This window comes from Lepidochelys kempii, chromosome 7 (genome assembly GCF_965140285.1).
Source record: "Lepidochelys kempii isolate rLepKem1 chromosome 7, rLepKem1.hap1, whole genome shotgun sequence".
Taxonomy (NCBI): domain Eukaryota; kingdom Metazoa; phylum Chordata; order Testudines; family Cheloniidae; genus Lepidochelys; species Lepidochelys kempii.
This window is the reverse complement of record NC_136386.1, coordinates 109,128,406-109,153,678: the sequence shown is the minus strand read 5'-3', so window position 1 is coordinate 109,153,678 and position 25,273 is coordinate 109,128,406. Positions and strand designations below refer to the sequence as shown.

The following is a 25,273-nucleotide window of genomic DNA, read 5'->3' as shown; positions in this document are numbered from 1 at the left end:
TCGGTATTCACACCCTATTGTAATAATCTTTGTACAAAATGTTTCTTGTATCATTTGAAAACTAACAAGTTACTGGTCATTAATATCATGGTGAAACATAAACAGCAACATTATATGTAAAGTTATGAAATCCCCCTGTATAATGTTTTTAGAACATGGTCAAAACCACACAGCTCTGCCCAGGCAAAAGTATTTTGGACAAAGAAATGTGTGTTTACCTCAATTTACATATAAGTAGTAAACAGGGTCCTTGAGACAGCAGAGAGAGGAGATGGTAGCAGACAAACCAAATTTGCATTTCGGCAAACACAGGTGAGAAGAAAGAGCATGGAGCCTCCTTCACCACCAGACTCCATGTTGCCGTCTTTACTTTTTGAAAAAATTTTGCTTTGAGGGGCAACCCTCAGAAGAATCCACTTCAAAGGTTAACTGGACTATAAAAGAAAGAGGCAGAAATCCCCAAGGGATCTCTCCTCTTCACCTAAGAAGACAAAGGAACCATTCCTTGGACTTTCTTTTATTTTTTTTTTGCGGCGGGGAGAAGAAAAGAGATCCTGACCTGATAATTTGGTTGGCCATATTGCTGGGAACATGTGATAATCTAAACCAATCTAGTGTTGTGTTTAAACTGAACTGTTTGGTGACTCCAGTTAAAGCAGCAAACTGTTGAATATTGGCCCTTTACAGAGGCAATGGACCTTTAATATCTGAACTGTACAGGAGAGGGCTGGACAGTGCAGAACACATGTTTTGGGGGAAATCGGGAACTGGGAGTTTGTTGGGGTCACGCAGCAAATAGTAACCAAGGCTGGTGGAAGCCAGACTGTGAGTGGTGTGTTGCTGACAGGCTTCTGGGGTCAGAACTGTTAGACCAGCGCTACAGCTGTACACAGACTCAGGGTGTGACCTATAGCCTGGTTTTGAGCGTCCCAGGTTGGGAGCTGCAGCAGCAAAGCATTGTGAGGCGCCCAAGGTTGCAGGGCAGGTGGTGACACAGCCCCTCAGTGGTCTGGACTGCACCCCAGAACTTGACAGCCACACACCCCAGTAGTAGAACCTCTTACCGTTGCAAGAAGTATAGAAGAGACTCTGGAATAATTACTGCTGTCCCAAAAAAGGCTGCTCTTGATAAAGCTGTTTCTTGTACTGCCTAAGAAAAATGTGATTCAAGTTAGAGCTACCTGACGCTCCCACGCTGCACTCATGCAGCTTTGCTTTTAGTCTTGGTAACTTATTATTTGTATTACCATACCTAGTCATGGACCAGGACCCCGTTTCCTTAGGTGCTATACCACGCTAGGATTTCATGCAGTTAAGTGAAGGGTCGACATTTTTGGTAGGGTTTCTCTCTAAAAGGGAAACTAAACTCTTTCAAGTGGCGACTATACCAGTTGTGGATTCTGTGTTATCTCAAAAAGGGAAGGTTCCCACTGATGCATTGTCTGACATGGAAGTTATTTTAAACTAGTTCAGCCTTGCAAAAGTAGCCTTTTAAAGGTACTGAGCTGCACCTGCTCTCATAGATTCAAAGTGACCCATCTCCCCCGGCATCCCCAACCCACATGCAGCCTTCTCTCTTCTGTCATAGTGGTCTGCACCACGAGGGTTAGAAAGAAGGGAAAAGTGCCTGGTCTTGTGCCACTGAGGCTGTCCATTGCACTGGATTCCTTGGGATCAAAGGGGTGTCTATCCCCTGTCAACCTGCACAAAGCCAGCCTGGCTTAAAGGCATTTGTCCAAGTCCACAGAGCAAATCGGTGGATAAGCTTGGAATAAAACACAGAAGTTCCTGGCTCCAATATACTTAATTCGCTCTATTCTCAATACTAAGGCCAGCTTTTTGTTGGGAGTGAAAACAAGCCAGCATGAACCTATCTTGGGTTGCCTACCTTCAACCCAGCTTTTTGTGACACTCCAACGACCTTGCCATTCTTGTCCATAACTTCGATTCCATTCTCACACTCAGTTCCTCGGACAATCATCACATTAAATGCACTCAGGCAGGCTGTAAAAGTAAAAAGGTTTTGTGTGTGTTTGTTTGTTTTTTAAAGTTGTTTTGCCCCAATTGGATTTTACCAATTCAATATTAGGACATTTATAATTAATGCACATTTTAAAATTCCAGTGATATTCTGGGATGAACTCCGCAAGTCGTACTTGATAGGAATTGAGCTGAGGTATCCCAAGTCTCAGTCCACTGCCCTCTGTACTAAGCTGCACACTGCTCAGTGATATGATCAACAGAACATGTACTTTGCTCCCCAGCCGCACACCTCAAATAATGTGCCTCAGTGCTTTAATTCAGAGCAATCCCATTCACCTGGTACACAACAAGAATATTTCATTTCCCTTCTGGACTTAGCAGTCCATTGTCTTAAAATATCCAGTGTAGTGTCAGCCACTGAAAAAAGTTTTGTGATCCTAGGCTAATGACACAAGGGGATACAGAATATGAGGAGTTGAGAGTCCAATGGGTTTCCTGCCTCAGCTGTCATAATAAAACTCTTACCAAAAATAAGCTCTCAACTCTGAAGGTGACCGAAGAACTGTGAAGAGCAGCATGGGCCAAACATACCAAGGGAGTGCTGGGGAGCTAGCCCTTTTTGAAATGTTAGGTTTATCTTTTCATTAACTTTTTGAAGAGCTGTTCCATAAAGTTGTCAGCACAATTTGTTTCAAACACTAAGACCAATAGTCACCAATTGCCTTCAACATTCCTATCATTAAGTACGTTTTCAGATGAGGAGACACAGGTCTAAGTGACCAGTCCAAGGGGAGGAGAGTCAGTGTCAGAACTTGAAACAGAACTCGGGAGATCTGGACTCTCAGTATTTTCATTTCTGTTCCATCAAAAGTGGGCTTCTAAGCAGATCCAAAGAACATGTCGGGAAGCCACAGGCCCTGTTGTCATCCTGTCTGTTATATGGAATGCATTTATTGTACCTTATAAATTTCAGTTAAAAAAGGTTGCCACTTCCTTTTAATGGCGGTGGGAAATAATATGCCAGTAATGAACGCAACTTTCAGCCATTAAATTACAGGCCAGGTTCATCCCGGGTGAAACTTCACTGACCTCAATGGAGTTACGCCAGTGACAAATTTAGCCTGACAGCCTTACAAAGTTGACAAGAACCTGCTGTAATGAGTCTCACTCTTTCCACAACAGTGGCTGCAGAGATAATGTCTTCACTGACAAAGAGGTCGCACACCGGAGAAAAACTGTGGCACATAACATGCACAGAAATTTATTTCCTCAAGAGAAATGGTTGCATGTCCTGTATATGGAAGTAAGGAGAATGCCCTAGGATTTTATGACAGTTCATAGCACTGACCTTTAAACAGAGAATGCAAAATAGCTAGATATAAACTTTCATTAACTTTCATGCAGAAAATAAAGTACCCAGTGAAGGCAGCAGGTGAAGACTAAGGGCTATATCCTGGTTTGGTTCTATATAAAGATATAGAAGTTCTAAAGGTAGATTGACGGCAGCACATGGGCTGTAACAGATACAAGAACAAATCCACAGCTATTTGTTTTCAATTTACTTTTACTCACCAAGAAGTGGAATGGGTAAAATTTTTCTGAAGAACGTTTGCATAGAAGGATTATTCACTCTATTTTGTGTCATGACAAAGTGAGGAAATGCCTAAGAAATTTGGAAGAAACACATATTCTGTTAATAATTAAACCAATAATGAAATTTGGGCCACAGATTGGAAAAAGAAAACAACCTGTGGCTTTGTATTTTAAATGCTTTTGATAAAACTAGGCTTTTAAAAAAAGAATCTGGTTTACCAATTTGAGGGAGAACAAATTTTCTCTAATAACTGGGTTCTTTTGTGATTACACGTTTTACAGAAAAAAGGGGAAATGAAACCTTTATCAAAGAAAAATGGTAATTAATAATTATATTCTGGACAGTAGTCTCTACTACTCAGTATCAGCACATGGGCTATAAAAATGTCAACTGTGAAATTAACAGATACGAAAAAGAGCTTATGAATGGGAATAAAAATATATGAACAATCTGTCTAGATATTTATGAAGCACCCAGACACCATGTTATCTAGGTGTGGAAAATGAACTAAAAACCATTTAAGTTTTCTTAGCAATACATATCACCACACTCACGAAGTTTTGCCAATTATAGTGTAATTCAATAAATCTTAGATATACTTATTGTGTGCTTGAATTTAGTGGTGATTGAACAGCTCAGGAGTCTGAAATCCTCATAAATCAAAACCCCTGAATCTGATAACAGACTGAGGCCAAAACTCCCAAACTGAATATTCCCAAAGTTCATAGCGTCAAATCCAAAACTTTACCATGGCTTCGGGCATTTCAATTCAGTCAGTTATAAAGGTAGGTATAAGCTAAAAACTTGGATCTAGAACCTAACTAATAATATTTCATGATGACCTGCTAAATTAGTTTATGTTTTGTAGAACCAGTGTTCATTCTGTGGTTTCTTCTCTATTTTTCTAGACTAACAGAGATAGAGAATGATAAAAACAAAATTTAATACTGGCAGGAAAAAAGCTACTAAATTCTAACCTCAGAGGAAGATGAGTAAATAGCAAAGGTAAAGGCTTGCATTCCTGATCAAGAGCAACAGAGGTTGCAATCTTCTATACCCAACAGGACTGGGAGGAAATTAGCTAGCGTGACTTTGGGCTCTGGAAGAACTGACTTGGAGGGTACTAGGCCTTGTGACAATCCCATTATCAGTCCCCCACGCCAGAGTATCAGAAAGTAATTACTGAGATCATGCAAATACGTACTCCTATACATGCTGCATAAGAGATGGCACCTGTGCTCAGAAGGAGTTGCTTTTCTGGCAGCTTTTGTGGCAATGCTGTTTCCTAAAAGTCAGAACACACACACTATGTAAATTCAATTTCATCAGCTCATGTTCAAAGTGGTATCATGCAACTAAAAAATAATAATAATCTAAAAAAACCCACATACTTCAGTTTTAGCTGTAGCATTTCCATTTGCTATGGTGAATCCAGCAGCGTATGCATGAAACAGGAACTGCAGAAAAGGAGAATGTAAACAACAGTATATTTTTGGATCTTGGGTAACAGACTTATAACTGTAGAATGAAAATGGTTACCTGCCAAATAAATGCTTGCTTTGCTCCTCTTTGTGGTAGTAAACTAGCAAAAACCTAAGAGAAAAGCACCAAGGGAAAGTTAGTCTCAATGAATCCAGGGCCCTATGGACAGAAGTGGCTGATTTAAGTATGAAGGAGACTAATCTATTATTTATTATTATTTACAATAGCACCAAAGGCCTCAGGCAAGACAGGGGCTTATTAGGGGAGCTGTTGTGCAAAGACACCAGTAGTTTCTTGCTGTGGACACCTCATTCGCCCTTAGTGGCCCAACAAGCCATATATCCCTTCCATATATCCAAGCATATTTACTTTCTCATTTAATAGAAAAGTAAAATAGTCATTCAAACAGTGAGTACGAGACTAGCTAGGTGACACATTCTCACACCAGGAATAACAGACACCTTCACAGCTGTGGGATACAAAGAGAAACAAATGAAGTCAGATCATAAAATATTAGATACAAGGAAGAACAAGAGTCAGATACTCAGTCTTCGTTGGAGGGTACAGATGCTAAGCCTAATTTGATCCCAGGCCTGATCCTTAAGGATTTATTTTCCAGCTGCTACATTTTGAGATTTATGGACCAAATTCAATTATGGCATAAGTTGTGCAACTGTAACCCACAGGGGTCAATGTGCATTACTTGTCCCTGATCCACAGGCTACGGGTCTGTCACAGCTCTCAGCTACAGAGCTTGACTCTTTGACTCAAGCTCTCAGGAGTCATGCTTTTAGTTCTGGAGATCCCTAGTTCAATCCATGATGTTGACCAAGATGTAGCAGTTATCAAATGAGTGGAGTTCAAATCCACGGAGAGGGATGTGCAACACACACTTCATTTAATACACAACTCTTGTCAATGAGGAGTGGTACTAGTTTATGCCAAGGTTTAATCTAGCCCTATCTATTAAAGCTCCCCAAATTGTGACATATATATACCAAGTACATAAACTTTGGGGGCATTATTAGAAGAATTATTTTCCGCCCATGTGTATTTTCACTGGCACCCTGCAATTTATTTGCAAGTAGATAATATTCTGGTTCCAAACAGCAGAGTGTGAGGCTTTTCTGTGTCTCTCTCTAAATTCAATTCTGGGTAAACACAGGAAAGTCAGGCCTTGTTCTAACTGGCTCATGAATTTCGACAGAAGACATGTGAATGATTGACTTTCATGTGTGAACAATGTTCTTGAATGTTTGGAAAGCAAAGTGACCAGTGGTTTGGGGTGTCTTGATTTTTGGGTATCCAACTCGACATCTCGCACCCAGAAATTGAGACGCCTAAAATGACTCATCACTTCTGAAAATTTAGATAATTATAAATACACACATAGATCCACTGCAATCTTCCATTATTACTCACCAATGGGGTGACTAAGGGCAGGAAAGCTAAAAGAAGAAACAAAATGTTTTAGTAAATCAACTTGTGGGGCTGGGTAGTTGGCTTGGGGATGAGGGGAGAGGAAACAAATATGACTAGTCCAAAAGAAAACACTGGGGTTTGACCTTTGTCTCTCATTCTCTAACCAGAAGGTAGAAGCATCTCCAAGATACTGCTCTCACAAAATGCAACAGCCCACAGCAACAGTGCTAATGGGAAGCTACATAACTCTACAGAAATAAAAGGAGTACTTGTGGCACCTTAGAGACTAACAAATGTATTTGAGTGTAAGCTTTTGTGAGCTACAGCTCACTTCATCGGATGCATTCAGTGGAAAATACAGTGGGGAGATTTACATACACAGCGAACATGAAACAATGGGTGTTACCATACACACTGTAACAAGAGTGATCAGGTAAGGTGAGCTATTACCAGCAGGAGAGCTGGGGGGAAAAACCTTTTGTAGTGATAATCAAGGTGGGCCATTTCCAGCAGTTGACAAGAAAGTCTGAGGGGCGGAGGGGGGGGGGGGAAACATGGGGAAATAGTTTTACTTTGTGTAATGACCCATCCACTCCCAGTCTCTATTCAAGCCTAAATTAATTGTATCCAGTTTGCAAATTAATTCCAATTCAGCAGTCTCTTAAGTTCCCCCCCCCCGCCCCCGCTCTCCTGCTGGTAATAGCTCACCTTCCCTGATCACTCTCGTTACAGTGTGTATGGTAACACCCATTGTTTTATGTTCTCTGTGTATATAAATCTCCCCACTGCATTTTCCACTGAATGCATCCGATGAAGTGAGCTGTAGCTCACGAAAGCTTATGCTCAAATAAATTTGTTAGTCTCTAAGGTGCCTCAAGTCCTCCTTTTCTTTTTGCGGATACAGACTAACACGGCTGCTACTCTGATAACTCTATAGGGAATTCATTTCACCCCTCCCAAAAGACAACTGTGGTACAAGATTTGCATAAGAAAAGTGAGAGGTTACATTAGGTAATGAATAAATAGCCTTCGTGGAAGTATATCTGTGTCTCATCCAAACTCCGTGCAATCCTGGCTTAATATTTCATGACCCCAACCAGATTCTACCCACAGGACGGACTCCAGCCAGCCTGGAGCAAAGCCGGTTGTGTCAGACCATAGTTGTGTGGATTAAGGGAAAACACAGTGCACCACAATATACATTAAGAGATTTGGGTACTGTTCATATGGTGCCAAAAACTAGTGACTGGTCAGTATATTTCCCCCTAGGGAGTCAGTGTGCAGACAGAAAAGGAGTACTTGTGGCACCTTAGAGACTAACCAATTTATTTGAGCATAAGCTTTCGTGAGCTACAGCTCACTTCATCGGATGCATACCGTGGAAACTGCAGCAGACTTTATATACGCACAGAGAATATGAAACAATACCTCCTCCCACCCCACTGTCCACTGCTCAGAGCAGATGAACTATGTGAAAGGTGTATACAAATCAATTTTCTTTAAAGGACTACAGGAATAGTCTTCAACTGAGATAAATATAACCAACATGAATAACAGTGGCCTCATTTTTCTGTAACTAGAAGGGCCCCCAAGCATTTGTCATTGGAAACCTGTCAAAAATGTGCAGTAAGCTTCTATTACAGCAACTGACCTGGTGGTCTAAACACAAGGGGAATTATCTCGCCAGTACCAGGGTGCACAGAGGACTTAAAGAAAAAGAAAAGAAAGTTAGGACATCTCTGTCAGCCTAAATGAAAAATATGAGAAGTAAATTCCAACATCTTTTATAAACTCACCAGACTCAGCTTCCAGGCTTGTTTTACCTAGCATGATTTGAAAATAAGATTAGCAATGGCACTTCATAAGAGGTTTAATGGCTAAAATCTTATTTCTAACTTTGTTTATTCTATATAATCTTTCTGTAACGATAACTGACATTTATACATAGCATGTCATACACACACCCGTTTGATTATATTCTCCCTAAAATTCCCCCAGGGATTCTACTGAATACAATATTTTATTTTTTTTCTGTCCTGACATGTTGTGTATTGTTGTCTAGCAGTATTAGAACATACAAAACCATCAGGTTGGAAAGTGAGTAAAAATACAGCCGAAATAGCAATGGAATTTCAGGATAGAATACCACCAGCTCTTAATTTGGCTTAAAGTCTAAACACACCAGCCCTTCCAAAAAAGGGCCAGGAAAATCTTAATAATGACAAGGGGTCATGCCTTAATTTTACATCTCATCCCAAAGGCAGCACCTCTAGTGACACAGCGCTATCTAACACCAGGCTGGGACATGTGATTCAGTGATGAACCAAAGAATTCCACCTGATGAATCCCCAGTTCAGTACTACTTCCTGCAGAAAGATTCTCTGCAGAGGTTTTCCATCCAAGTATTGACCAAGCCTGCCACTGCTTCGTTTATGAGAACTGATGGACAGACCAAGCTGGAATAGTTACAGTTCATCTGCAGCCCATGTGACAATGAAGCATCGATGATTTAAAATAAGTGTAATAAAGATTTTGCATAGTACACATCAGACAAGAATGTACAGACTCTACGGCTGAGCTGTGGGAGAAAGCAGAAGTATTAGGTTATCAAGAGGATTGATTCCTATGATTCTCTGGCACTTTTTAAGAGAACAATATTATGCACAAATGTATGATACTTTCTTGGATGATGGAACTGGAGTCCAAAATTAAGGTCAGCAGCTACCCTAGGAATTCTTCTACCAGCTTATAAGAGACAGAAAATCTGGGTGGTAACGCAGACTTGTTGAAGCTTTTTTTAATTTTTTTTGGGCCCCGTATGTATCTCAGGCTCTCTCAGTACCTGCCTTTTCTAATACAGTCATGACAGCTGTTTCATTCATGAAGTATGTAGCCTCTATTTTCCATAAGCAATATTATAAAGTACTCAAATAGACACACACTCAGGTATAACTCTTAAATATATCATTTGGGTCCAGCAAATAGTCTGTCCAAATTAATTACAGTAGAACCTCAGAGTTATGAACACCTTGGGAACGGAGATTGTTCATAACTCTGAAGCGTTTGTGACTGTGAACAAAACGTTATGGTTGTTCTTTCAAAAGTTTACAACTGAACCTTGACTTAATACAGCTTTGAAACTTTACTATGCAGAAGGAAAATGGTGCATTTAACTATCTTAATTTAAATGAAAAAAGCACAGAAACAGTTTCTTTACGTTGTCAAATCTTTTTTTTTTTTAACTCATTTTTTTTAGTAGTTTACATTTAACACTGTACTGTACTGTATTTGCTGCTTTTTTTTTTGGCGTGGGGTAGTGGGGGGGGAAGGGCGGTGTCTCTGCGGCTGCCTGATTGTGTACTTCTGGTTCCAGATGAGGTGTGTGGTTGCCCAGTCAGTTCGTAACTCTAAGATTCTACTGTAAGAGCAACTAGTTGCTGAGATCTGTGTGGTTGGGTATAGGTCATACAGTCATGCGTGTAAAAATGCCAACAGATGCTGAGAACTTAAAAACTGGGTGCAACAGATTGCAATTCCTGGTGATGATTGAACCTGGTGATGTTCTGAACAAAAAGAACTCTCAGCCATGCTTGTAGCTGTTTCCATCGCTTCACACCAACTCCGGCATTTTAGGCTTCAGAGTGACACACAAAGTGACATTCCTAAAATCTTATTATATATAAACTGCTCCTAAGAAGTCATTTTAGAAGTCCAGCAAGAAGGACCCTCGTTCATCACTCAGACAAAACCCCCAAGCTCCAAGAGCTAAATAAGGCTGCTAAAAGAAAAGTCAAATACTTCAAATGGGATATATACAAACATATACAGTTTATTAGAGGATATGTGTTAGATACCTTTTTGTCCCGTAAAGGCTCTTGAAGAGTCTGAGCACCGGTTTGTAAAAGTAATCTGGATTTTTCTATTTCTTCCTAAAAAAACAAAACCAGAAATAAAGATCAGTCATTCTTTTCCAATACCTTCCTCCCATCCCCACTCCTCCATCCAAAACTTCTGTTGTAACAGCCCTTCTGTGCTGGCCTGGTGCTTGTAAATACAAAATTAGACCATCATGCTCATATGCTTTTACACATACATGCTGATCTGAACTACACCAGTTCAGTGGCCTCAAGATTATGCGCACACACATTATTTATGTCAACCCCTCTGTCTATAGCATTATCAGGTCCAGTGCGTTATTTTAGGTGGCAAACCTGCAAACGCTTGTGCGTGTGCCAAACTTTAAGCATGTGAACAGTCCCACTGAAATCAATGGAACTACTTGGTTAAAATTATGCACGTGCATGTTTGCTGGCTTGAGTAAATTGCACACCAGAGATATTGTTTTGTTTTCCTCACAAGCAGCTTAATGTCTAATTTTAAATGAAAACACAACATAGGTCAGCCAGCCAAGTAAATACGAGTCACTAAATCATCAGATCCTCCAGCATCTTAACTTTAATAAGTTTAAAATTAAGTTTTGGACCTTACAGCTTTCCATTACAACTGAACTTTTAACGTAAGAGCAACATAAGAACGACCTTACTAGGTCAGACCAATGGTCCAACTAGCCCAGTACCCTGTCTTCCAACAGCGGCCAATGTCAAGTGCTTCAGAGGGAATGAACAGAACAGGACAATCATCGCACGATCCATCCTGTCGTCCACTCCCAGCTTCAGAAGCTAAAGACACTCAGAGCACAATGTTGCATCCCTGACCATCCTGGCTAATAACCATTGATGGACCTATTCTCCATGAACTTAGTTCTTTTTTGAACCCTGTTATAGTTTTGGCCTTCACAACATCCCCTGGCAATGAATTCCACACGTTGACTGTGCGTTGTGTGAAGAAGTACTTCCTTTTGTTTGTTTTAAACCTGCTGCCTATTAATTTCATTTGGTGACCCCTAGTTCTTGTGTTATGTGAAGGAGTAAATAACAATTGCTTATTCACTTTCTCCATGCCAATCAAGATTTTATAGACCTCTATCATATCCCCTCTTAATCATCTCTTTTCCAAGCTGAAAAGTCTCAGTCCTTTTAATCTGTCCTCATACGGAAGCTATTCCATTCCCCTAATCAATTTGGTTGTCCTTCACTGTACCTTTTCCAATTCTATTCTATCTTTTTTGAGATGGGGTGACCAGATTTGCATGCAATATTCAAGATGTGGGCGTACCATGGATTTATATAGAGGCGTTATGATATTTTCTGTCTTATTATCTATCCCTTTCCTAATGGTTCCGAACATTATTAGCTTTTTTGACTGCCACTGCACATTGAGCCAATGTTTTCAGAGAACTATCCACAACGACTCCAAGATCTATTTCTTGAGTGGTAACAGCTAATTTAGATCCCATTGTTTTGTATGTATAGTTGTGATTATGTTTTCTAACGTGCATTACTTTGCATTTACCAACATTTAATTTCATCTGCCATTTTGTTGCCCAGTCGTTCAGTTTTGTGAGATCCCTTTGTAGCTCTTTGCAGTCTGCTTGGGACTTAACTATCTTGAGTAGTTTTGTATCATCTGCAAATTTTGCCACCTCACTGTTTACCCCTTTTCCCAGATCATTTATGAATATGTTGAACAGCACTGGTCCCAGTACTGATCTCTGGGGGACACCACTATTTACCTCTCTCCATTCAGAAAACAGACCATTTTTGCTACCCTTTGTTTCCTATCTTTTAACCAGTTACTGATCCACGCGAGAACCTTTACTTCTTACCCCATGACTGCTTACTTTGCTAAAGAGCCTTTAGTGAGGGATCTTGTCAAAGGCTTTCTGAAAGTCTAAGTACACTATCCAATGAATCACCCTTGTCCACATGTTTGATTTCCTCAAAGAATTCTAATAGATTGGTGAGGCATGATTTCCCTTTACAAAAGCCGTGTTGACTCTTTCCCAACAAATCGTATTCATCTATGTATCTGATAATTCTGTTCTTTACTATAGTTTCAAGCAATTTGCCTGGTCCTGAAGTTAGGCTTATTGGCCTGTGTTTGCCAGGATCACCTCTGGAGGCTTTTTTAAAAATTGGCGTCACATTAGCTATCCTCCAGTCATCTGGTACAGAAGATGATTTAAATGATAGGTTATATACCGCAGTTAATAGTTCTGCAATTTCATATTTGGAGTTCTTTCAGAATTCTTGGGTGAATACCATTTGGTTCTGCAGACTTATTATTGTTTAATTTATCCATTTGTTCCAAAACCTCCTCTAATGGACACCTGAATCTGGGACAGTTCCTCAGATTTGTCACCTAAAAAGAATGGCTCAGGTTTGGGAACTTTCCTTTCACCCTCTGCAGTGAAGACTGATGCAAAGAATTAACTTAGTTTCTCTGCATTGGCCTTATCTTCCTCCAATGCTCTTTTAGCACCTTGATCATCCGCTGGCCCCACTGATTGTTTAGCAGGCTTCCTCTTTCTGATGTACTAAAATTTTTTGCTGTTAGTTTTTGAGTATTTGGCTAGTTGCTCTTCAAATTATTTTTTGGACTTTCTAATTATACTTTTACACTTGACTTGCCAGAGTTTATGCTCCCTTCTATTTTCCTCAGTAGGGTTTAACTTCGAATTTTGAAAGGATGCCTTTTTGCCTCTAACCACTTTATAAAAAATACACATATACTTACAAGGAAAAGGGACTGTATACATATTGGACTCTAATTTTGGAGGCTCGACATTCCAAGGATCTTCTAGGAGGGAACTACTAGGTGACCTTACTTTTCATCATGAACATATCTCCCTTTGCATCATGAACATATCATCTCCCTTTGCAACACTCTGCCTTACTTCATACTTCAGCTGTAACCCTGTAGGTCTTGAGAAAAATTTATATATAAACAATTTTTGGTCACAGTCAAGATAATTCACAGATTTTTTTTAATCTGGTTTGCACTTAAAAATATGAATTAAAGATTTCAAAAACATATACAGAAAGAAAAGGAGTACTTGTGGCACCTTAGAGACTAACAAATTTATTTGAGCATAAGCTTTCGTGAGCTACAGCTCACTTCATCGATGCATTCAGTGGAAAATACAGTGCGGAGATTTATATACATAAAGAACATGAAACAACAAAAAAACTTCAATAACAGACTCCAACGAGAGACTGCTGAATTGGAATTAATTTGCAAACTGGATACAATTAACTTAGGCTTGAATAGAGACTGGGAGTGGATGGGTCATTACACAAAGTAAAACTATTTCCCCATGTTTATCCCCCACCCCTACCGTTCCTCAGACATTCTTGTCAACTGCTGGAAATGGCTCACCTTGATTATCACTACAAAAGGTTCCCCCCCACCCCCACCCTCCTGCTAGTAATAGCTCACCTTACCTGATCACTCTCGTTACAGTGTGTACGGTAACACCCATTGTTTCATGTTCTCTACGTATATAAATCTCCCCACTGTATTTTCCACTGAATGCATCCGATGAAGTGAGCTGTAGCTCACGAAAGCTTATGCTCAAATAAATTGGTTCGTCTCTAAGGTGCCACAAGTCCTCCTTTTCTTTTTGCGAATACAGACTAACACGGCTGCTACTCTGAAACCTGTCATATACAGAAAGGGTTGCAATATTTTCTTTCCATCACTTTGGACAAAAATGACTAGATAGTAGCAGATATGCTAGCTGTATGTATTGTCTCTATACATGATAAGCTTCTAATGAAGCAGAATCAATAGACCAGAGGGGGAAAAATTCTGCCACAAAAGTTTGTGACAGTTTCTATATAATTAATGAAATACCTTTATACCTGAATATTTACACCTTAAAATCTGATAATCGAGTCTAACATCAAAAAATAATCTTATTTACCAAGGTGAAATATATTATGTATAAATCACAAGAAGTTCTAGAGCAAAGACATTTCCAACCAGCCACACCTTCAGAATATTTACCCCCATAAGTAGCCACACTCATTTCACTGGGGCTTACCTCATTAATAAAACACTTACATACATGAATAATCCTTATCGAACCTGGTTTTCAGTGGTGAAATGCCATGAGGGGAAAGCAGTGGACATGTTGTTCCTTGACTTTAGCAAAGCTTTTGACACGGTCTCCCACAGTATTCTTGCCAGCAAGTTAAAGAAGTATGAGCTGGATGAATGGACTATAAGGTGGATAGAAAGTTGGCTAGATCGTCAGGCTCAACAGGTAGTGATCAATGGCTCCATGTCTAGTTGACAGCGGTATCAAGCGGAGTGCCCCAAGGGTCGGTCCTCGGGCCGGTTTTGTTCAATATCTTCATCAATGATCTGGAGGATGGTGTGGATTGCACCCTCAGAAAGTTTGCAGATGACACTAAACTGGGAGGAGTGGCAGATACGCTGGAGGGTAGGGATAGGATACAGAGGGACCTAGACAAATTAGAGGATTGGGCCAAAAGAAATCTGATGAGGTTCAACAAGGACAAGTGCAGAGTCCTGCACTTAGGACGGAAGAATCCCATGCACTGCTACAGACTAGGGACCGAATGGCTAGGCAGCAGTTCTGCCAAAAAGGACCTAGGGGTGACAGTGGACAAGAAGCTGGATATGAGTCAACAGCGTGCCCCTGTTGCCGAGAAGACCAATGGCATTTTGGGATGTATAAGTAGGGGCATTGCCAGCAGATGGAGGGATGTGATCGTTTCCCTCTATTCGACATTGGTGAGGCCTCATCTGGAGCACTGTGTCCAGTTTTGGGCCCCACACTACAAGAAAGATGTGGAAAAATTGGAAAACGTCCAGCAGAGAGCAACAAAAATTATTAGGGGTCTGGAACACATGACTTATGAGGAGAGGCTGAGGGAACTGGGATTGTTTAGTCTGCAGAAGAGAAGAACGAGGGGGGGTTGATAGCTGCTTTTAACTACCTGAAAGGGGGTTCCAAAGAGGATGGATCTAGACTGTTCTCAGTGGTAGAAGATGACAGGACAAGGAGTAATGGTCTCAAGTTGCAATGAGGGAGGTTTAGGTTGGATATCAGGAAAAACTTTTTCACTAGGAGAGTGGTAAAACACTGGAATGCGTTACCTAGGGAGGTGGCGGAATCTCCTTCCTTTGAAGTTTTTAAGGTCAGACTTGACAAAGTCCTGGCTGGGATGATTTAGTTGGGGATCGTCCCTGCTTTGAGCAGGGGGTTGGACTAGATGACCTCCTGAGGTCCCTTCCAACCCTGATATTCTATGATTCTATGAACTTCAATGGAAGTATGGCAATTTACACCAGCTGAGAATCTACCCTCAGCGTGGATCTACCTCTCTGCCCTTTTATGTGGCATAAAGGGGCCCTAAAAACCAGCTGGGTAAGAATTCTCCCATTGCAGACATTGTGTAGGACAGCCATAGGGGGGTCCTCTGAGGACCTCTTCACAAGCCTGTCTGTGGCAGGGCTGCAGCAGGCAGCACTTCAGAGATTCCAGGCAGTGGAACAGCTCAAAGGGCAGCTGGGGGAGATTGCCCTAATATAGACAGGCCCGTAGTGGAAACAAACTGCAGAGATGCACAGAAGTTTACACTGCACCGTCTTGTACTGTACCTGGTATGGGGCAGGGCTATTATTCCTTCACTTTTGTGGCCCCTAAATTCAATCATAAATTTCACTGAAACGTGAACTGCCATATTATACTGCCAAAGTCTAAGCAGATTCTAACAGATAATACTAAAGGCAGAATTTGTAGGAAGGTACAACACAATGTATTTTTAATTGGATGTTTTCAGGTTATATGGCTGCCATGCAAGACCCTGAACGTCAGTGCAGCTGCAACACTGAGGAAGTATGCTGGACAGCAAGGAAAATCCTAGTTTCCTACAATAACTGTTATGGGATATTTAATATCTAACGTGGACACCCCAACTGTAAGGGCTTATCACAGTAAACCTTATGAAATGCATTTTATCTATGTAAGGAAGGGATGAGTCCACACGGTTGGGATTTGCTCCTGCGGATCCTTTGAGTCTTGGGCAGAACAGCCTGTGCTTACATGTCTCACTTCACATCACCCACACATTCAAGTCATGTGCAAAGGTACAACTGTTAAACTGTAATTTTGTAAAAAGAGGTAAAGTACTTACATTAGATTTCAGTAAGGTTGTAGGGTCTAAAATATCTGCCCAGTGAAGAAATCTTTGGGAAAAAGACTAATAAAAATATACATTAAGGAAACTGTACAAATATTTTGCAGTTCAGCTTAATTAACTCTTTTTTGTAGCTGTCAGAAAGAAACCAAGAATCTCTACTTCTTTGTTTTTTCAACTCCTTTTTATTTCCACGAGCAATAGCAACCCCCTATTTTTTGTTATAATCTGGTAGCCAGAATGACAGTCACAAGCTAAGAGCCACCTTTCGTCTTCGCTATGGTGAGAAAAACTTTTATCTGCGAGAAAACTAGGGTTGCCTTTGAGCTCATAACACTTGCAACAAAGCAAATCTGCTTGCTAAGACCCTGGGGAGGAATGCACGTGGCAATGGTTACCTTCCTTCCCGCCTCATTTGGGGAGCAGTAGGTTTGGCATCTCTAGCAGTTCAACTGGGTGCTTTGGAGTGACATCACGGGTTAGGGGCGCTGTCTAAACCAAAAAAGGAGACAAAAGCCACCAAGGCACCTCATAAAATGAAGCCAGGGTGACCAGACAGCAAGTGTGAAAAACCGGGACACTTTTTAATGGGGTACCAGAGTTACACACATAAGACAAAGCCCCCCATATGGGGAGGGCTGGTCACCCTAAAGCACACAGCTGTAAAACTGGCTGGTTGCACTGGCAGATCCGGGCAGGATGCGCACCCAGCCTTCCCCCGCGTGTCGGGGCGGCCTCTTCCCCGGTCCTAGGGCGAATGCCTGGGACCTTCCGCGGTGGAGGGAGGCGAGCGGGGTAATTGCAGGGGCAAGGAAGTCTCCTTCCCGCAGGGCCACAGTGCGCATGGCCGACCCCGCACTCCCCGCGGCAGGCTCTGGCGTGACCCGACGCGATCAATCTCCTGCTCCCGGCCGCCCTGCCAGAAATGCCTCTTCGCTGGGCTGCCCCCCTGCTTCTCCCCCCGCCCCGCCCCCGCGACCTGAGCCCCCGCTGCCCGGGCAGGGCTCTCCCGCTCCCTACTTTGCCCTCCGCGCTCCAGAATTGCAAGTTCACATCCATGAGGCTGAGCAGCCGCTGTGCCGCGCCGGAAAAGGTCCTGCCACGGGGAGGCTCCGGCTGCTGCACACTCCCGGCAGCCGCTTTCCTTTCCCCGTTGCTGGCGAGCGCAGGCCGCTTAGATCTGGTCCTGCTGCGGGGCGTTGGCAGGAGCTCGGGCTCCTGCGCTGCCTTTCCCCGCACTAGCTGGATGCGCCTAGACCCCTGGACAGAAATGGCCAGCGTAGCTGAAACGGGGGACAGCCGCCTCGGCTAGTAGCTGCACGGCCCGAGACAGCCCCTTCCTCTAAGCCCAGCCCCTAGCTTAATTCCTCTGTGCCGCTACACCCCCCCATTTACACAGACCGGGGGGGATTTTCTCAAGGAGCAGGGGGAGGTGGGCACCTCATCCCTTCTGAATTACAACGGAATTTGGGTGCTTAATTCTCCTACACCCATTTGGAAAAAACCAACCAACCAACCCTGATTCTTGCACTATTTAAGAAAAAAATCATTGCCCCTTTTACAGGAGGCAAAAATAATAGAACACTCCCAAACCATAACCAACTGCCCTCCCCAATGCTTAGGAAATGGCCCTTGTACTGACCCCTGGGTATCCCAATTCTTGATTAGGGAACATAGTGTTGGCTATATCTTATTTATGATTTGTACATCCTACCTTCCAGGGTTTATTTTTAAATTGACAAAGTTGAAAAACTTACAGCAAAACAAGAACACCAGATTCAAGTCTGCTTGGTTTTATTTATACTGAACTCATTTGCATTGTTCATGTCTCCTGCCTTTTAGTTCAACTAGTGAGTTAAGATTTAAATTTTAGATTAAACTAATTCATTATAAGGGTCCTTTTGTGCTGTGAACTTCCCTGTTATGTGAGGGGCTGCCAGCACTCTTCATGCCAGCAATTTTAATCCTCTAGCTTCTGCTATGGATTAAAGGTTCACCACCTTGGCCCAGGAACTGCTGAAATTACTTTTCAGTTTCTTCACTAATGTGGTGGTCTAATAATTGATTTTGGGGGACAGCAGAACATGGCAGGGAGAATAATGGACTAATTTAAAGAAAATCCCTTCCATGCAGGACATTTGTTTATAACTCAAAAAAAAAAAATTACGACTCCTGTCATGGTATCTGTTCAAAGAGCTCTTAAGACCACTAGAAACAAGTGCCCACTATCCTACAGCAGACAGTATTTCTGGGAAAATAAATCTAAGGGCTTGTCTACACTACCTACTGGATCGGGTAGTATAGTATGGATGTGATAAATCGACCGCTGAGCGCTCTCTTGTCCACTCCAGTACTCCACCAGATAGAGAAGCGCAAGCGGAGTAGACAGGAGAGCATCAGCTGTCGACTAATCGCAGTAAAGACACCGCGGTAAGTAGATCTAAGGATGTTGACTTCAGCTATGTTATTCCTGTAGCTGAAGTTGCGTATTTTAGATCGACCTCGAGTTGTAGTGTAGACAAGCCCGAAGCAGTGATAGCCAAATTGATGGTCATAAAAAAGCAGGGGAGAGAACAGATATAGTATATGTAAAATTTATAGTATAATCAAGAACTTATTTAATAATCAAGATTATTTAGTATTTGCATTACAGTAGTGCCCTAAAGACCCAACACTATCAGGGCCCATTGCAGTAGGCATTGTAGAAACACATAGTAAGAAAGTCCTTGCCACAAAGGGTTTACAGTTGAACTAGATAAGACATAATTACTTACAACTTACCTAGCAGTGAGACCCAGCTGTGACTCACCATATGCCTGTTCAGTTCTAGCAACTGAAAATACACCCAAAGTAGAGATTTTTTCCTAACTAGAAAATTTTGATATTTAAACAAAGAGCACCGATTTGAAGTCAATGGGATTACACACAATGCATAGAGGAAGCATGTGCAAGTCTTCGCAGGACTAGGATCTTAAATTTTCACAAATATCTGGTTAATACTACTAGTATGAAAAACTAAACTAATATGAGGTTTGACGGGGTCAAAAAGATTCCTGGTAGGTATATAGAGCTAAGAGCTCAGTCATTGACTATCACTCTCTTTGGGTCAATGTGCCTAAATGAACACTCCACATGCTCTTGCATGATACAAGAGAAGCCTTTTTCCATTGGTCACTCTAGCATTTTGACAAATTAGTCAATTAAAGTTTAGAGCAATATTCTCTTAGATTAGTTAGCAAAGAACTAACTAGTCCAGCTATCCACTGTTCCAACTTGGGCTCTTATAGGCTTCCACCTTAATTCTTCCACATTATTTCTTCTCTACCCCTGCTGGTGGATAGATTCATTTTGTTTATCCAGGATTTTAAGGAGTTTTCACTTATCCAGTCCTTCAGCAGCTATTCCTTTGCTCCCTTTGCCACACATATGGTCCAGTTTCTTCTGCATTTATCTGTAGCCACTAGCAGCTTATAAGTGGTAGTAGGTGGGGCTGTGGGAGATAAAACTTAATTCAACAACACACCCAATCTCCGGTAAGCAGAGGAGCAAGAACATCCAACCTAGATGGTAGTTACAACAACACTGTAGACAGTCTGCTTTAAGATTAATTTATTAATGATTTCATAGTTTAAGAAAAAAATATATGCTCAAAATCATTTCAGGAGGAAGCCATATTAGATCTTAAACAGACTTACTGAATCTTCCAACATAATTACACATCAAGCACTACAATATTTGGAAATCTGCATTTAGTGCAACAGACAATTTAAATGTATGACCAACTATTTAAAAAGGCAAAACAGAAATTATTAAGTGCCAGTAAATGTACCACGATTAGAGTTAAGTTCACATCTCCACCAGTTCCTAAATGGAACGCAGTTACTCTTCATTTAATGTTATATATTCCAATACATTTTAGCTGAACGATTGTAGACATTTGTTACTGCTACCTCCAAATCATGTTTGCATGTGGAAGCAGTTTGGAAAAAAAACAAACATAATTTGTACAAGGAATTCTTCCATCCCTGCCTAAAGAGCTACTGGCAAATTAAAGGGAACCACGTTCCAGATATTTCTCTGTATCATCCACTCTACAGCTCAGTATTTCCAGCTCTCAGAAACAAGAGTCTATCATCCAATTTTTATGTGTGCACAGAAAGCCTGGCACCATTTCTATTCCAGGACTGCTTAAAAGGAAGGAGGAAAGGTTAGTACTCCTGACCCCCCAAAGTCACAGGCACATATACATGGGGGAGATAAAGAAGAGAATGGCTGAATACAGAGATATATGGGACGGCAGTACACACTCTCTGGGGAAAAAAACAGCTCCAAGAATATGATTTAAAACTTGCTGATTATGTAACTATTTAATGTTTCAGCATTTAACAATTTTTCTTAAACACCAAAAAAATAAATAAAAAAAATTGCATTTAAATGCAATCATGACTGCTTCCTTAGGAAATCCAGCATATGGTTTCTAAGTACCGATAATAAGGACTCTTTCATTGCCACCTAGCTGTATCTGATGATCTATTTATGCACTTTCTCAAAGTATTCCTTAGAAGCTTCTGGACTTGGCTTGATCTGTAAACAAAGAGAGACAGTTTTATACAAGTTGGTATATACACAAAGTGTATGAGAAAAAAATTATGGCTTTATATTTAAGATTCCATTTAAGAATACTGTTTATGCTTTAATAAACCACACAGTTATTTCTGAATGTCCACTCACTCATGAGAAGCAACGTACAAAGGTATTTTAACAGAAGTGCAGGCTTCTCAGCTGCAAAAAGAAAACTGAAAAATATTTAACTGCAAGACATTAAAAAATTTAAACTAGGACTATCAATCAGAGTTTTAATTGCACTGTTAAATTTAAATTGGTATTCTATAATTGTTTATTAGAAATATTTTTGATATTTTTCTACATTTTCAAATACATTGATTTCAATTACAACATACAGCATAAAGTGAACAGTGCTCACTTTGTTATTTTTGATTACAAATACTTGCACCGTAGAAAAGAAACAAGTAATAGTATTTTTCAATTCACCACATACAAGTACTGTAGTGCAATCTCTTTATCGTGAAAGTGCAACTTACAAATGTAGGTATTTTCCCCACATAACTGCACTCAAAAACTAAACAATGTAGGCTCTACAGTTTTACAAGTCCACTCAGTCCTACTTCTTGTTCAGCCAATCGCTAAGACAAACAAGTTTTTTTACATTTACAGTAGAGAATGCTGCCCGCTTCTTATTTACAAAGTCACTTGAAAGTGAGAACAGGCATTCATATTGGCACTGTTGTAGCTGGCATTGCAAGGTATTTACATGCCAGATATGCTAAACATTTGCATAGCCTTTCATGCTTCAACTTGTAGATTGCACTTTTTTACAGTGCAAACATCTGTAATAAAAAAATATAAAGTGAGCACTGTATACTTTCTATTCTGTGTTGTAATTGAAATCAACATATTTGAAAATGTAGAAAAACATCCAAAATATTTATAACAAATTTAAATTAGTATTCTACTATTGTTTGACAGTTCGATTAAAACTCTGATTAATCGGAACTTTTTTTTTTATCGTGCAATGAATTGCGATTTTTTAAAATCATTTGACAGCCCTAATTTAAATTTATACAAAACACAAGGCAAATCCAGGCAGACTGTCATGACAGTTAACAAGGGAAGCAAGCGAAGACTGCATGTACTCATACGTATTGCGTGGAAGGAGGGATTTTGTGCTCTCAGAAGAATACAAAATGTGAATGTTTTCTACACATGTAACTTTGAGTATTGCGTATGCACATTAACTGATTCAGACTGAGGGCACCAATTCATACAATCAAAACTTAAAAGACTTTTAAATTAACAAGTTCTTTCATACTATAGTGCCCAGTCTTCAGACTTTCCATGCAATAAGGTGGAACATTTTCCAGGATTGGGTCCATATTTTGGATGGTGATACTTAACCAACACATACCGTAGGGGACTCTGGAGTCCAGTTTGCTGGGCAAACCTCTCCATGAGTTTCCACATACTGGAATGCCTTCACCAAGCGAAGGGTCTCTTCCACACTGCGGCCAACAGGGAGATCATTGATACTCAGATGCTTGATGACTCCATTAGGATCAATGATGAAGAGACCTCTGTATATGAACAAAGATGTTTTGAACCTTTGCAATATGAATTCTGTATCTTGCTTCTTGTGCATGCTGAAATCTATTTCACAGAGTTATTCTAAATCACTTATACCATAGTGTATGGAATAGTGATATGTACCATTTGTACAGTACTTGCTAATTTGTACTTTGCACAATAAGATAGCTAAGAAGTAGTAACGACAATAGTCAAAACTAAAGATGCTGATTACAAAAGTGTAATCAGAGCATTAATCCCACCCATGCTTTCCAGGTCCTGAAACCACTTCTCCCTATTATTTTGAAAAAAGAAAAGGAGTACTTGTGCGAATACAGACTAACACAGCTGCTACTCTGAAACCTATTATTTTGAGGCACTCCAAAACCCCTTTAAGGTGCTACTTTGAGTTTTGTCTGCATATAGAATACAGGATTGAGTCTAAGCCTTCGTTACGAGGATATCTGGTTATGCATTTAAAAGAACGTCTCAATCTCACCCTTTAACTACTAAAGTGGTGGAATTAATTAGATTTGGCAACAAATACTCAAGTTCCTTCCTAGCAAATAATTTAGACAAAAAGTTGAGCACATTTTTTTTTTAAAAAACAAAAGGTTTATGAAGCAGAGTTAAAAAGAGAGCTCTGGGATCACTATTGTTCTCTATTACTTTATAGCAATAAGAAATAGAACTCATGCGCCCTCAAATACACAGGTCAGAAAGGGTCCTCAGTCCACAGAGGAGGGAAATACAAAGCAGTGCCAAGTAGCGTGCACTCTTCCTTGCAATCATGTGGCAAATCCCGCTGTGCCAAACATGTGCAGCTAGGAATCCATGGGCATTCAAGAAGGGGGAGATTGGAGCATTTGTGCTGCCTGACCTCCTCAAAATTGCATGGAGCTCTGCATAGATAGTAGTACTATCAATTAGATAGATAGTACTAATAGAATCTTAGAGAGATAGGGAAGAGAACAAGCATTGGGTTAGGAGAGTCAGAACAGAACATTCTTTCCCCACGAGTGTTCCTGGATAGATAAGTTTCAGAGGCTTCACACCCTGACCTATCTCTCCATAAGGCCATATACCCTTCCCCCACCTTCTATAACACTCTGCAGAAACTGCAAAACAAGCCAGCGTTCTTATGTTTCACCCTCGCACAGATTTTTGAGGGGAAAGGGAGTACAATATGGCCCATGCAGTTTTAAACTTGGCACTGCCATAACTAGGGAACAGTGGAGGTTACCAGAGAACAAGGTCCTACCTTAGTGCTAGACCAGATCCTTCTAACAGCACACCATAATCTCGGGAGATTTGTTTCGTCAGGTCTGACAGAAGTGGGATATTCATATGTCCCAAGCCACCACTCTAGTAGAAATAAATAATCGAAAGGTAAGTTTGAGCATAATAAGAGTGAAGACTGAATATCTATTTAGTTTTTTATTCTCATTGCATCACTGCCCTACTAGGAGTTCCCTTCAGGAGTCACAGCACTGATAAAACTTTCATTCTTGAGCCTTTATTAAACTAGGCTCTTAACATGGTATAATTAGTTCACTTGCTCTGAGTGAATTTAATTGCTGGTTTTAAAAACACCACCTCCCAGAGCACGAAGCCCTTCTACACTAATGATTTTCAGACTGCTGACACAGGAGATACGAGACCACCCATAACAGCAATGAGAAGATTTTGGGGGAAATTATTTCACCTTATGCACTAGGTGATCATTTTAATTAAATAAAAGAGCATCAATTCCACATGATCTACTAAGAGAGATGTCACTTTTATTATAAAAATTGAATATCCATGTACAAGTACAGATGTTTGCATTTTTCTCATGTTAGTAACGTTTATTTTAGAACAGTTAGAATATGTCAAAGATATTCCGTTTTCTGTATGTAAATAGATTCAGTATTTAAAGCACATATTTTCCTATATTTGGGCAGTCGAGTGAGAGTGTGTACTGAATTGTGCAACATTTTGACCACCACAGGATAACCTATCCTTGAAACGAGACTGATAAATCTGTTAGCTTTTCTATTCCTGGCACTGTCAATGAACCCATGTACAACCTTGGGCAATCACATAGACCCTGATTCTGCACATACCTATCCACGACAGAACAACTCATACTTGTGCATAAAACTTTACTCACATAAGTGTTAAAGAAATCAAGGCCTTTGTTTCTCTGAACCTCAGTTTCTCTCAAAGGCACCATGGGAACAATACTTTCCCACCTTTATAGAGAGCTTTGAGACCTATGGATGAAACAGGTACCAAGTACTATTGCACACAAAGTTATAAATCAAAGCCAATATTCACATTTTGGAGTTTTGATCCAACTTTAATACGAATAAAAACTGATTTGCCCAAGGCAAAGCTTTGTCCAAGTATATTAGGCATGACAGACTTTAACAAAATTAGCTTTCTCCTCTGTCTGCATATTACACACACACTCACACACACACACAAACCCACAGAAGAAGGCAACATCAGCTGATGGTCCTTCACATGAATCTGCAATTATACAAACTGGTCCTGACCCACCTACACTTTTGCTTGGAAGTATAAACACAATGAAGCA

General features: G+C 40.6%; 1 protein-coding gene across 8 annotated transcripts in view; it reads right to left on the bottom strand.

Annotated features, from left to right (window-relative positions):
- SFXN4 (sideroflexin 4) overlaps window positions 1–25,273 on the bottom strand; it is a 33,272-nt gene that overhangs the window by 4,229 nt on the left and 3,770 nt on the right. The window contains exons 1-14 of one of the 8 annotated variants that reach the window (XM_073354233.2): window positions 17,572–17,851; window positions 16,950–17,079; window positions 16,549–16,614; window positions 14,447–14,749; window positions 10,336–10,410; window positions 8,278–8,304; window positions 8,133–8,187; window positions 6,482–6,507; window positions 5,117–5,170; window positions 4,969–5,034; window positions 4,782–4,862; window positions 3,556–3,646; window positions 1,889–2,004; window positions 1,065–1,150 (exon numbers count right to left, since the gene is read on the bottom strand). In XM_073354233.2, the coding sequence (XP_073210334.1) occupies window positions 1,065–1,150; window positions 1,889–2,004; window positions 3,556–3,646; window positions 4,782–4,862; window positions 4,969–5,034; window positions 5,117–5,170; window positions 6,482–6,507; window positions 8,133–8,187; window positions 8,278–8,304; window positions 10,336–10,410; window positions 14,447–14,452 (683 nt within the window). In that variant the 5' untranslated portion in view covers window positions 14,453–14,749; window positions 16,549–16,614; window positions 16,950–17,079; window positions 17,572–17,851. Of the gene's footprint in view, window positions 1–1,064; window positions 1,151–1,888; window positions 2,005–3,555; window positions 3,647–4,781; window positions 4,863–4,968; window positions 5,035–5,116; window positions 5,171–6,481; window positions 6,508–8,132; window positions 8,188–8,277; window positions 8,305–10,332; window positions 10,411–13,117; window positions 13,306–14,426; window positions 14,750–16,548; window positions 16,615–16,949; window positions 17,080–17,254; window positions 17,495–17,571; window positions 21,136–22,537; window positions 22,704–23,953; window positions 24,058–25,273 lie in introns of those variants that run through there. The other 7 variants (XM_073354235.2, XM_073354236.2, XM_073354231.2 and 4 more) reach the window with 7 other exon arrangements.